Genomic DNA, 12,751 nt, shown 5'->3' with positions numbered 1-12,751 from the left:
GCTCCTTCATAGGCGTGAGCGTCCCTTCCTGTCGGCACGCCCACCCCGCGCTGTGGCCTCGCGCGTGATTTGAAGACTGGTCCCGCCTGCTGCCCTGGGGACCGGCGGGTTTCCGCTGGTGGCGCGGGGTTCTGAAAGTAGGAGGGACACTTGAACGCTTCGCGAGACCCAAGGAGCAGAGAGGAGGGAGTCATAGGCGGGCCTGACGCCCACTCAGACCTCCCGGAGGTAGGGGAGCAGGCCGCGCGCGACCCGCGCTGGTAATCTGTACTTCCCCCGTGGTGTCGAGGCCTTTCCTTCGCTCCCCGCCCAGTTCCCTGCCCCTAAATCCTCCTTCCCTGCGCTCAGTATTTCCCTGCCTATTCTGGTTCACGAACTGTGTTCAGACCCTGATGCAAACAATGAGTCCTTTTCGCAGAGTATTAACACAGTCGAGCACCAAATTCTGCGACCTTCAAGAGGTTCAGGACAGGGGACCCCACGTTAGCAGCTAGCCTGCCCCCAGCATTTCTGCCTATTCGGGCGTACGTCAGGGGTGTAGTCTGCCCTTAAATAGACGTCGTCCTATATATATGTGTGTGTGTATATGTCTATATAGACGCCTTCTATATGTACGGCAGCCCTTAGTGAAGTGCTTAGTACATTTTTCGCAGTACATTTTCTTATTTTATCCTTTCAACAACGCCTGGAGGTACGAATCCCAACCCCCACACGGGTTTAAGAGAGTTAACTCATTTGCTCTTAATGAAAGGAGAATTACCTGAGCTAGATTTGCATCTCGAGAACACCTGGGCCTTTCTTTATCCCTCCCGAATTGAGAGAGGACCAGTGTTTGGCAGGCCCTTTTTCTGCTGCAGTAAAACTGGAGACCAGGACCCTCTCCAAACCCTACCAGTGGTTTAGCGCGCAGTTCTTCATAGGGAATGTGGTCGCACAGGTCCTGTCGCCCTGCTGGGATGCCCACACCCCTTCCTGTGCTAAGCTCTCTTACCAAAATGATACTTCAGTTAAGGCAGCAGCAGCGGTTTTCTGTTTTCCTGTGGATTATACTAATTAGTCTAGTTGAGACTTCATGGTAGTAAAAGGGTTGGCTAGAGGCGATGTCTTCTGACTGAATTCAGTAATTTCTTTTCACAGAATTGTCGCAGAGGTGGGGGACTTTGATCTGGGCCTCGAAGAGGAAGAATTTGGGAAAGGCAGGTGAGGAATTCCAGGTAAGAGAAATAGGTGGTGGTGCTGGGTCAGGGACAGGATGTGATCCTGGCTGAACAATAAGAAATAAAATGGTTAAGTGGTTTCGATTCTGGGGAGACTGTAAAGTGGCTTAGAATCTGGTCCAGATTCTCGAGGGAGTTTGGACTTCTTGGGGTGAACTGAAGTGTGAATTGAGTGATTTTCTGAATCATTAATTAGTGTCACTATGGAAAGTTACAAGTCAGGTTTTAAGGGTGATTAGTGTGGCAGAGAGGCTGTTTGGATGGGGATCCTGTGGGGATGGTAGAAAAGGGGGAACTGGAAAAGAACAATAGATCAATGTGTGTTTTCTTATCCCTTACAGGAGATTTTTGGGAAATTATGAGTTACTTCTGTTCAAGCATTGAGAGACAAAATGACCAAAGTGGAAAAGGTGAATGTACTAATTTGGAATGTACTCTTAAGTAGCAATATTACTATAAGTGAGTTTTAATCACATACTTTATTATGAATATTCTAGCAGTGGGAGAAATAGTATAAATGTATTCCAAGAGGCCATAAGGGGATTATGTTAAGAAAATATTGCCAGGGGCACCGGGGTGGCTCAGTCGGTAGAGTGTCTGCCATCGGCTCAGGTTGTGGGTCGACCCTGGGGTCCTGGGATCGAACCCCACATCTGGCTCTCCGCTCAGCTTGGAGTCTGCCTCTCCCTCTTCCTCCGTGATCGCTCTCACTTTCACTTTCTCTCAAATAATATCTTAAAAAAAAAAAAAGAAACTATTGTCCAATACCAGAACACAACTAAATGTTGAAACTGGAACATATATGCCAGAAAGCACAAAATACTGATAAATCTGTTCTCAGGACAGAGGGAACAGGGGTTGACTTGTGATAGACAAAAGAGGAGGAAGCTTTCCCTAGAAGCCAGGAATCATGAAGCATGTGCCATCTATTGCAGCTGCTCCTGGGGCTAATGCTATCAAGTGTCTGAGCCGGGCATGTCTAGGCATAAACCTAGGGAAACCAGGGCTACTGAGGTCGGCTGTCTGTGTCATCGCTCTACCTCCTTCCCTCTGCCTCTTCTCCCACTACAGTTCCTGTAAAAGGACTAAGCGAGCCTTTTTTCTAGCCTGACCACCTTTAGTTGTAAAATCAGTATTGACCATGATTGAATGCAGTGTTAAGAAATAACACTGTGAGCAGGTGGGGAAGGGGGGCACCTGGCTGGCTCAGTGGGTAGAGCATGTGATTCTTGACCCTTTGGTGTGAGTTCAAGCCCCACAGTGGGCATGGAGTTTAATTTAAGAAAGGAGGGAAGAAAGAGAAAAGAAAAAGAAAAGGAAGGAAGGGAAGAAATTAACTAACATTGTGGTGCATTGTGAAGAAATAAACAGTAGAGTTCTTAAACCTATTAAAACTTAAACTTAAACCTATTAAAACTATTTCAAAAAACAACAAATATTTTTCTTTCTTTTTTTTTTTAACAAAAAATATTTTTCTTTGGGACTTGGAAATTTACCAAAAATAGTTAACAGCCCCTGTGTGAAAAGGGGTTTTTGATGTACAGTTATATAAAAGAAGGATGACAGTCCTTCCCCATCAGGAATTAAAAGCATTTCCAAAATGGTGACATATTTCTTATCCCAAGGGATAGGGATGAGGAATATGATAGTCCAAAACCAGAATGCCAGATGCCTTTCTCGTCTCCATTTCCTTTTCCTTTTGTCATTCAGCCCTCCTGCTTCAGTAGTCCAGCCCCCAGCTGTCTTCTGACCCCCAACCCAGCTGTTAACATTTTTGAACTGTGCAGACAACATGAGAGCATAACATATATTGAATTCTGCTTTTTCCTTTGTTGACACTCTGGTTTCTTTGGTCCAGGAAGCATCAGACTGGTTTTCCATTGTGTCTCCGTGAATTTCATGTATGGCTTCCTTCCCATGGTTGTATCAGTATTTTTACCAAATCGAAAGTTTTCTGGATGTCTATGTCACTAAGTGTGAACATCCACATGGTTATTTTGTCAGTTATCGATAAGATACTAGAGCTATAAATCCTATCTAATTGCATTCTGTGTCAATTTTTTTTAAGATTTTATTTGACAGAGAGAGAGACAGCGAGAGAGGGAACACAAGCAAGGGGAGTGGGAGAGGGAGAAGCAGGCTTTCCGCTGAGCAGGGAGCCGGATATGGGGCTTGATCCCAGGACCCTGGGATCATGACCTGAGCCAAAGGCAGACACTGAACCACCCAGGTGCCCCTGTGTTTATTTCTTCATTAAGTAATCATTGCACTTCATTAAAAGTTAATACATTTCATAGAAGAAAGTCAGTTTCTCACTTAGGTTGTCAAAATGTGGAGGATTTTTATCGGTATGCAAAGCAGATTAAAATAAACCGAATACTCAGGATCTAGCAGTCTGGAGTCCTGTGTCATTTTGCATTGAAAAAAGCCATTTCAGTAAAAATTATTCCAGCCCTTCCATCCAGTGAAATTGTATTCTCTTCCTAGGCATGTTTGGTAAAGTTTATATTATACCTTTAGAATTATGTTTGTTTCTTGGTTTATAATTTATAATTTTCATGTGGATCACCTGTTTTTGAGAGAGTAATCTTTCTTAGGTCTGACATGTTTGAAGTCCAATGTGAAATCTAACAGTGTCATGATACTCTGTCATCTCAATCTTTTAGGATGAACCTCTTTTTCCTTTCCGGGAATATATCATTTGCCATTGAGTTTGTGTTGCAAAATTCTCTGCAAGAATTCAAGAGAATATTTATCGACTCGATAAGCACAAGTACAGAAAAGGCATTGCCAGAGGTAAATAGGAATTTTTCCCTCGAATGCTTTAGTATATGTTGTTATTTCACCTTGAAAAATGAATATATGTGTTTTCTACATAGATAAATTATATTATTAGTGAAGATGATACTAATGAAAAGGGAGATTACCTCAGTTATCGATTTCTTTTTTTTTTTAAAGATTTTATTTATTTATTTGACAGAGAGAGATCACAAGTAGGCAGAGAGGCAGACTGAGAGAGACAAGGCCCTGAGATCATGACCTGAGCCGAAGGCAGAGGCTTAACCCAGGCGCCCCACAGTTACCGATTTCTGTATGAAAAACCAGACCAGGGGCGCCTGGGTGGCTCAGTGGGTTAAAGCCTCTGCCTTCGGCTGGGGTCATGATCCTGGAGTCCTGGGATCGAGCCCCGCATTGGGCTCTCTGCTCTGCAGGGAGCCTGCTTCCTCCTCTCTCCCTGCCTGCCTCTCTGCCTACTTGTGATCTCTCTCTGTCAAATAAAATTTAAAAAAAAAAAAAAAAAACCAGACCAAAACTTCTTGGCTTAAAAAAAGTTCATTTTTTCTTACACTTCTGTGGGTTGACTGGGCAGGTCTTTGGCAGATCTCACCTGAACTCACTCAGGCTTACTTAGGCATTGAATTCAGATGTCTGGATGGTCCAGAATGTCTGAACTCCATGTATCTGGTAGTTGGTGTTGGCTGAGGTAACTTGGTGCTTCTCCACATGTCCTTTTATCTTCTGTGAGACCGGAGTTCTAGCATGACAGTCTGAGGACGGTCTTGGTCTCAGGACAAATCCAGTGCACAAGCACTTACTACACCTCGGTTTGCTTCACATTTGTTGATGTGACATTGACCAAAGCAAGTCATGTGGCCAAGTAGAGAGGACGTGAGTGGGCTCAGATAGCATCTCTTCGTGGGAGGAATGGCAGGTTTTGTGGCCGTTACTTACCTACGATGCAAGCTTTTCCCCCCTTCTAAAAGCCTATCCTTTTTTGGTAAGTAAACTATAATCCCAAATCATAAAAGTATTTTCTGGCCCCCTTACCTTGGCATGGCTAATATGGAAACATTGTGTCCAAATAAAAAACACATGTCATTAATAAACAGGGATTGAAAGACTGCTACTTTAATGCAGTCATTAAATTAACAGACATAGGTTAAAAATGTGTGTATTCCTATCTTTAAATATGCTTATGATTAACATAGACATTCTAAACCAAGACTAACCAATATTGCAGTTCCTTTTATACACTGAATTGTTCTCCCAACTAACCACTGTGTTGGGAGAAAAGACGAAAGAACAATGGATAGAAACAGAAGAAAAGGGAACTGCACAGTAGTGTCTAGAAATGAACTCTGTACTAAGAAATAGCACAAAAGCGATGGCCAACGCAGTAGCTCCGCTTGGGCAAGATAGATAGTGCTTGATGCAATAAAGTGGTTATAATAAAAACCACAATGATACAAAAACCACTTATGTTTACATGAGACTTTGTAATTTACAAAATGTTTTCTTACATCCTATCACATTTATCCTCGTGATAATTACATAAAGTGTTCAGGATGACATTGATCCCCATTTTGCAGTTAAGGCTTAGGGTGCTTCTAAAATCATAGCACTGTTAGAAGAGCCAAGATCTAAAGCTGTCTGGTAACTAGCCCCATTCCTATTTCACATTTAAACTTCATGCAAAACTATATATATACACATAGTACATTTATATACATAGTATATATATTACATTAGGTATTATATATTTATTTATATAATATATAAGTGTATATCAGAATATTTTATATATATATAACTATATGTACACACATGCGCGCATATATATATATATATATATATATATATATATATATATATGAAGGGCAGTTAAGGAAATAACCGTAAGGAAATGGTTTTTGGCGTTTTACCAAAAAAACATATTCTAAAAAAAAGAAATTATGTCTTTGTTTCAGTGCTAATTGACAGAAATCTTACATGGGTTAGGATTTAGTTTCCCTGTAACTCCTAAACCAATGGAGAGAAAATGGGAAGCAAAACTGAAGCAAATTGAAGAACGAGCATCTTGTTATGAGAGGAAACCATTGCCCTCGGTATACAGACCAAGATTGTCCAAGCCAGAAGAACCACCCTCCATTTGGAAACTATTCCATCGGCAAACTCAGGCTTTTAATTTTGTTAAAAGCTGTAAAGAGGTAATTTTCTTATCTCCTACCTCTTTTTTTTTTTTTTTGAAGCTGCTATAATTTAGGATTTTAAAAAGAAAGGTCTGTTTGTCTTCAGTCCACCTGAGTATCAAAAGAATTTAGTTGCAATCTAAATATCACATTATGTTTTGTTTTTTTTTAAATTTTTTAAAAAAAATATTTTATTTATTTAACAGAGAGAAATCACAACTAGGCAGAGAGGCAGGCAGAGAGAGAGGAGGAAGCAGGCTCCCTGCAGAGCAGAGAGCCCGATGTGGGGCTCGATCCCAGGACCCTGGGATCATGACCTGAGCCGAAGGCAGAGGCTTTAACCCACTGAGCCACCCAGGCGCCCCATGTTTTTTTTTTTTTTTTTTTTTAAGATTTATTTATTTGTCAGAGAGAGAGAGCACAAGCAGGGGGAACAGCAGGCAGAGGCAGAAGCAGGCTCCCCATTGAACAAGGAGCCCGATGTGGGACTTGATCCCAGGACCATGGGATCATGACCTGAGCTGAAGGCAGACACTTAACGACTGAGCCACCCAGGTGTCTGTAATTATCACACTATTTACAGAAATTATCCCTATGAATTTTGGCCATTTACTTAATATTAATAATGAAAAAGAATGAGCTGAAGGCAGAGGCTTTTAACCCACTGAGCCACCCAGGTGTCCCTGTAATGATATTTTAAAGTTCTAATTGAAATATACTTGACATAGTGTATTAGTTTCAGGTGAACAACATAGTGATTTAACAATTACACACATTACAAAATGCTCACCATGATAAGTCTAGTCCCCATCTATCACCAAAGTTACTATAATATTACTGACTATATTCCCTATGCTTTGCTTTTCATCCCCATGCGGTATGTATTTTATAACTGGAAGATTGTACCCTTAATCTCCTTCACCTGTTTTCTCCTGTCTCTCCACCCGCCTTTGCTCAGGCAACCACCAGTTTGTTCTCTGTATTTTGAGTCTATTTTAGATTTGTTTTGTTTTTAGATTCCACATAAAAATGAAGTCTTTTGATCTTTGTTTTTCTCTAGCTTATTTCACTTAGCATAATATCCTTTAGGTCCATCCATGTTGTTGTGAATGGCAAGACTTCATTCTTTTTTTATGGCTGAATAACATTCTTTTGTGTATATACAGTGCATCTTCTTTATCTTCATTTGTCAATGGACACAGGTATCTTTCATACCTTGGCTATTATAAAGAAACAAAGAACATATATTCTTTTGAATTGGTGATTTCATTTTCTTCAGGTAAATACTGAATTACTAGAATTAATGGATTGTATGGTGTTTCTATTTAAAAAAAAAATTTTTTTAAAATATTTTATTTGTGTTTGACAGACAGAGATAACAAGTAGGTGGAGAGGCAGGCAGAGAGAGAGGAGGAAGCAGGCTCCCCGCTGAGCAGAGAGCCCGATGTGGGTCTCGATCCCAAGACCCTGGGATCATGACCTGAGCCAAAGGCAGAGGCTTTAAACCACTGAGCCAACCAGGCGCCCAGGTGTTTCGATTTTTAATTTTTTCTGAGGAACCTCCATTCTGGTTGCCATAATGGCTACACCAACTTACATTCCCAACAGCAGTGCATAAGTGTTTCCTTTTCTCCAAATCCTTACCAACAGTGTTATTTCTTTTATCTTTTTTTTTTAAAGATTTATTTATTTATTTTAGAGAGAGCGGGGTGGAGGAGGAATAAGGAGAGAGGGAGAGAGAGAATCCTCACACCAACTCCCCACTGAACACTGAGTCTGACGCAGGGCTCCATCCCAGGACCCCGAGATCATGACCTGAGCTGACAAGAGTCAGACGCTTAACCAGCTGAGTTACCCAGGTGCCCCTATGTCTTATCTTTTTTTTTTTTTTTAAAGATTTTATTTATTTATTTGACAGAGAGAGATCACAAGTAGGCAGAGAGGCAAGCACAGAGAGTGAGAGGGAAGCAGGCTCCCTGCCGAGCAGAGAGCCTGATGCGGGACTCGATCCCAGGACCCTGAGATCATGACCCGAGCCGAAGGCAGTGGCCCAAACCACTGAGCCATTAGCCATTCTGACTGGTGTGATACCAGCCATCAAAATCATTTGATTTGATTTGATTTGCCTTTCTCTGATGATTAGTAATGTTGAGCATTTCTTCATGTGTCTATTGGTCTGTTGGCCATCTGTATGTTTTACTTCTTCCTTACCAATTTGGATGTCTTTTTTTCTTCCTTCTTTTGCTTGTCTGATCGCTGTGGTTAGGATTTCTGCTACTATATTGAGTAAAAGTGGGAAGAATGGGCATCTTTATCTTTTCCTGATCTTGGAGAAAAAGCTTTTAGCTTTTCATTATTGGGTCTGATGTTGGCTGTGGGTTTGTCATTTATGGTCTTTACTATGTTGAGATGTGTTTCCTCTATATTCCCTTTATTGATAGTTTTATCATAATGTTAAATTGGGACAGATGCTTTTTCTGCATCTATTGAGATGATCATCTGATCTTTATCCTTCATTTTATTAAAGTGCTGTAGATGTTGATTTGTGGATATAGAACCATTCTTGCGCCCCTGGAATAAACCCCATTTGATCATGGTGGGTGATTCTTTTAATGTATTGTGTTAGGTTTGCCTATATTTTGTTGAAGATTTTTTGCTTCTGTGCTCATCAGGGATAATGGTCTGTAACTTCCTTTTTTTGTAGTGTCTTTGTCCATTTCGGTTTGAGGGTAATGCTGGTGACCTTGTAAAACAAATTCAGAAGCATTCCTGGGGGGGAAAATTCCTTCTTCTTTTATATTTTGGAATAGTTTGAGAACTCTTTATTAAATGTTTGGTAGAATTCATCTGTCTAGCCATCTGATCCTGGACTTTTGTTTTTTGGGAAGTTTTTGATTACTGATTCACTTTTATTACTAGTAATCTGTCTGTACAGACATTCTATTTCTTCCTGATTGAGTCTTTATCCATTTTTTCTAGGTTGTCTAATTTGTTGGCCTATATTTTCTTGTAGTAGTTGCTTACAAATATTTGTATTTTTGTGGATGTTAGTTGTAACTTCTCTTTTATTTTTGTGTCTTATTTTTTATTCTTTTTTTTCCCCCAAGATTTAATTTATTTATTTGACAGACAGAGATAACAAGTAGGCAGAGAGGCAGGCAGAGAGAGAGGGGGAAACAGTCTCCATGCCAAGCAGAGAGTCCAATGTGGGGCTCGATCCCAGGACCTTGGGACCATGACCTGAGCCGAAGGCAGAGGCTTAACCCACTGAGCCACCCAGGCAACCCCTTCTTTTTTATTCTTGATGAGTCTGGCTATATTAATTTTGTTTATCTTTTCAAAGAAGCAGCTTTTAATTCCATTGATCTTTTTCAATTATCTTTTTAGTCTTTATTTCATTTATTTCCGCTCTAATCTTTATTATTTTCTTCCTTCTAATTTTGGACTTTGTTTGTTCTTATTTTGGTAGTTCCTTTACGTATAAGCTTAAATTGCTTTTTTGAGATTTTTCTTGTCTCTTGAAATAGGACTATATTGCTATAAACTTTCCTCTTAGAACTGCTTTTGCTGTGTCCCAGCCATTGTGTTTGTGTTTCCATTTTCTCTTGTGTCCAGGTATTTTTTTACTTCCTTTTTGATTTGCCCTTTGACACCATTGACCCTTCTGACCCATTGTGTAGTAACATGTTGTTTATTCTCCGTGTGTTTGTTATTTCCAGTTTTTTTCTTATAATTGATTTCTTATTTCTTATTGTTCGAACAGCTGCTTGATAGGATTTTAGTCCTTTTAAATTTATTGAGACTTGTTTGGTAGCTTAACATGTGATCTATCCTGGAGAATGTTCCATGTGCACTTGAAAAAGAACGTTTTCTTCTGTTTGGGAATGAGATGCTCTGTATAATCTATTAAATGCATATGGTCTAATGTGTCTTTCAAAGCCAGTACAGTTTATTGATTTTCTGTCTGGAGGATCTATCCATCGATGTAAGTGGGGTGTTAAATTACCCTACTATTATTGTATTACTATCACTTTCTCCCTCTTTGTCTATTAATACTTGCTTTATATATTTAGGTGCTCCTATGTTGGGTGCATAGACATTTAAAATTGTTTTATCCTCTTGTTAGATTGATCCCTTCTTCACTATGTCATGCTATTTCTTTCTCTTTTTTCAAGATTTATTTGTTTAGTAGAGAGCATGCACAAGTGGGAGAGGGGCAGAGGGAGAGACTCTCAAGCAGACTTCCTGCTGAGTACAGAGTCCAACAAGGGGCTTGATCCCAGGACCCTGAGATCATGACCTGAGCTGAAATCAAGTGTTTGATGCTCAACTGGTTGAGGCACCCAGGAGCCCCTATGTCATGCCTTTCTTTGTCTCTTTTTACAGATTTTAAATCTATTTTGTCTGATATAAGTACTGCTACTCCACCTTTTTTTCTTTTTTTCATTTGCATTTGCATGGAGTATCTTTTTCTATCCCTTCTTTTTTAGTTTATATGTCTCAGTCCGAAGTCTTTTGTGCACAGCATATAGATGGGGTTGGTTTTTTTATCCATTCAGTCACACTTTGTCATTTGATTGGATCATTTAGTCCATTTACATTTAAAGTGATTATTGATATATATGTACCTATTGACATTTTGTTTATTGTTTTCTGGTTGTTTTTGTAGTTCTTGTTTTTTTCCTTCTTGCTGTCTTTCCATGTGATTGATAACTTCCATTTATTTATTTATTTATTTATATATTTAATTTTTTATTTTTTTATTAACATATAATGTATTATGAGCCCCAGGGGTACAGGTCTGTGAATCGCCAGGTTTACACACTTCATAGCACATATCTTCCCCAATGTCCATAACCCACCACCCTCTCCCTACCCCTCTCCCCCCGACAACCCTCAGTTTGTTTTGTGAGATTAAGAGTCTCTTATGGTTTGTCTTCCTCCTGATCCCATCTTATTTCATTTATTCTTTTCCTACCTCCCAAGCCCCCCATATCATATCAGGGAGAGATGGATGACTTTCTTTAGTGTTATGCCTGGGTTACTCTCTCTTTATTTTTTGTGTATCTGTTACAGGTTATAGTTACCACGAGGTTCATGTATAACATCTTATGTATATAGCAGTCTGTAAAGTTGGTGGTTGCTGATGTTCCAACACATTATAAAAGTGCTACATTTTTACTTCCTACCTCCGTGTTTAAGTGTATGATACTATATTTTACATCTATTTATTTTACATATTCCTTAACTAATTTATGTCAATACTGAACTACTTTTGTCCTTTAACCTTCATGCTGGCTTTATAGTGATTGATCTATTTTTACTGTATGTTTTCTTTGATAAGTGAAATTTTTCGTGTCATAATTTTCTTCTAGTTGTGTTCATTTCCACATAAAGAAGTCCTTTTAACAGTTGTTAGAAAGCCAGTTTAGTGGTGATGAACTCTTAAATTTTGTCTGGAAACTCTATCTCTCCTTCATTTCTGAATGGTAATCTTATTGGGTAGAGTATTCTTGGACATAAGTTTATTTCTTTTTGTACTTGAAATAAATCATGTCATCCTCTTCTGACCTGCCTAGTTTTTGCTGAAAAAAATGGGCCTATAATCTATGGGTGTTCCCTTATATGTAACTGGTTGCTTTTCTCTTACTGCTTTGAATAGTCTATCTTTAAATTTTGACATTTAATTACATGTGTGTGGGTGTGCACTTCCTTGGATTCATCTTGTTTGGGCTATCTTTGCTTCTTGGAGCTGTTATTCTTTTTTCCTTCCCCAGGTTAGGGAAGTTTTAGGCTATCATTGCTTCAAATAAGTTTTCTCCCTCTTTCTCTTTTCTCCTTCTGGGGCTTCTATAATGTGAAAGATTGTGCCCTTGATGTTGTCCCAGATGTTCCTTAAACTATGGTTATTTTATTCATTTCCTTTTCTGTTCAGTGTTCAGCTTGGCTGCTCTCCACAGTCTGCATCCTCTATTCTGCTCTGATTTGTCCTGGTGATTTTCTTAACCAGACATAATAGGGAATGGGGACTTGTTCTCAGTTCTCCTGCTGCAGGCACCCATGGGGGAGCCTGATGTGGGGCTTGATCCTTTTTCTCTTCAAGGAGGACTTCTGTGCCTGTGCTAACTGTCCTGCTTGTGGTTCTCTGTACCAAGGTTTGGTTCCTATTTTTGCTTTAGCTCCTCTTACCCTTTTTTTTTTTTTAAAGATTTTATTTATTTATTTGACAGATAGAGATCACAAGTAGGGAGAGAGGCAGGCAGAGAGAGAGAGAGAGGAGGAAGCAGGCTCCCTGCCAAGCAGAGAGCCCGATGCGGGGCTCGATCCCAGGACCCTGGGATCATGACCTGAGCGAAAGGCAGAGGCTTTAACCCACTGAGCCACCCAGGCACCCCTTCTTTTACCCTTCTTGATGTGGCCTTGTTTTTATGTCTTTTGTCTTTGGCTGTGGAGAATCTGTTCTGCTGGTCTTTGACTGCTTTCAGAGCAAGTTGCCTTACTTGTGGCAGTTACTTCAGTGTGTCCATGGGAGGTGAGCTCAGCATCCTCCTATTCAGCCTTTTT

At 39.9% G+C, this 12,751-nt stretch overlaps 1 protein-coding gene across 4 annotated transcripts in view; it reads left to right on the top strand.

The window, feature by feature from the left end:
• Nucleotides 1-3: 3 nt before the first annotated feature.
• PRIMPOL (primase and DNA directed polymerase) overlaps nt 4-12,751 on the top strand; it is a 54,328-nt gene continuing 41,580 nt past the window's right edge. For 3 of the 4 annotated variants that reach the window (XM_045986028.1, XM_045986017.1, XM_045985999.1), the window contains exons 1-5: nt 4-228; nt 1,138-1,214; nt 1,559-1,627; nt 3,884-4,013; nt 5,966-6,205. In XM_045986028.1, coding sequence (XP_045841984.1) covers nt 6,026-6,205 — 180 coding nt within the window. In that variant the 5' untranslated portion in view covers nt 4-228; nt 1,138-1,214; nt 1,559-1,627; nt 3,884-4,013; nt 5,966-6,025. The remainder of the gene's footprint in view (nt 229-1,137; nt 1,215-1,558; nt 1,628-3,883; nt 4,014-5,965; nt 6,206-12,751) is intronic. The other variant, XM_045986009.1, reaches the window with a different exon arrangement.

The sequence above is a fragment of the Meles meles genome, chromosome 2, assembly GCF_922984935.1.
Source record: "Meles meles chromosome 2, mMelMel3.1 paternal haplotype, whole genome shotgun sequence".
NCBI lineage: Eukaryota > Metazoa > Chordata > Mammalia > Carnivora > Mustelidae > Meles > Meles meles.
The sequence above is the reverse complement of the archived record's forward strand: the minus strand, read 5'-3'. Positions and strand labels throughout refer to the sequence as shown.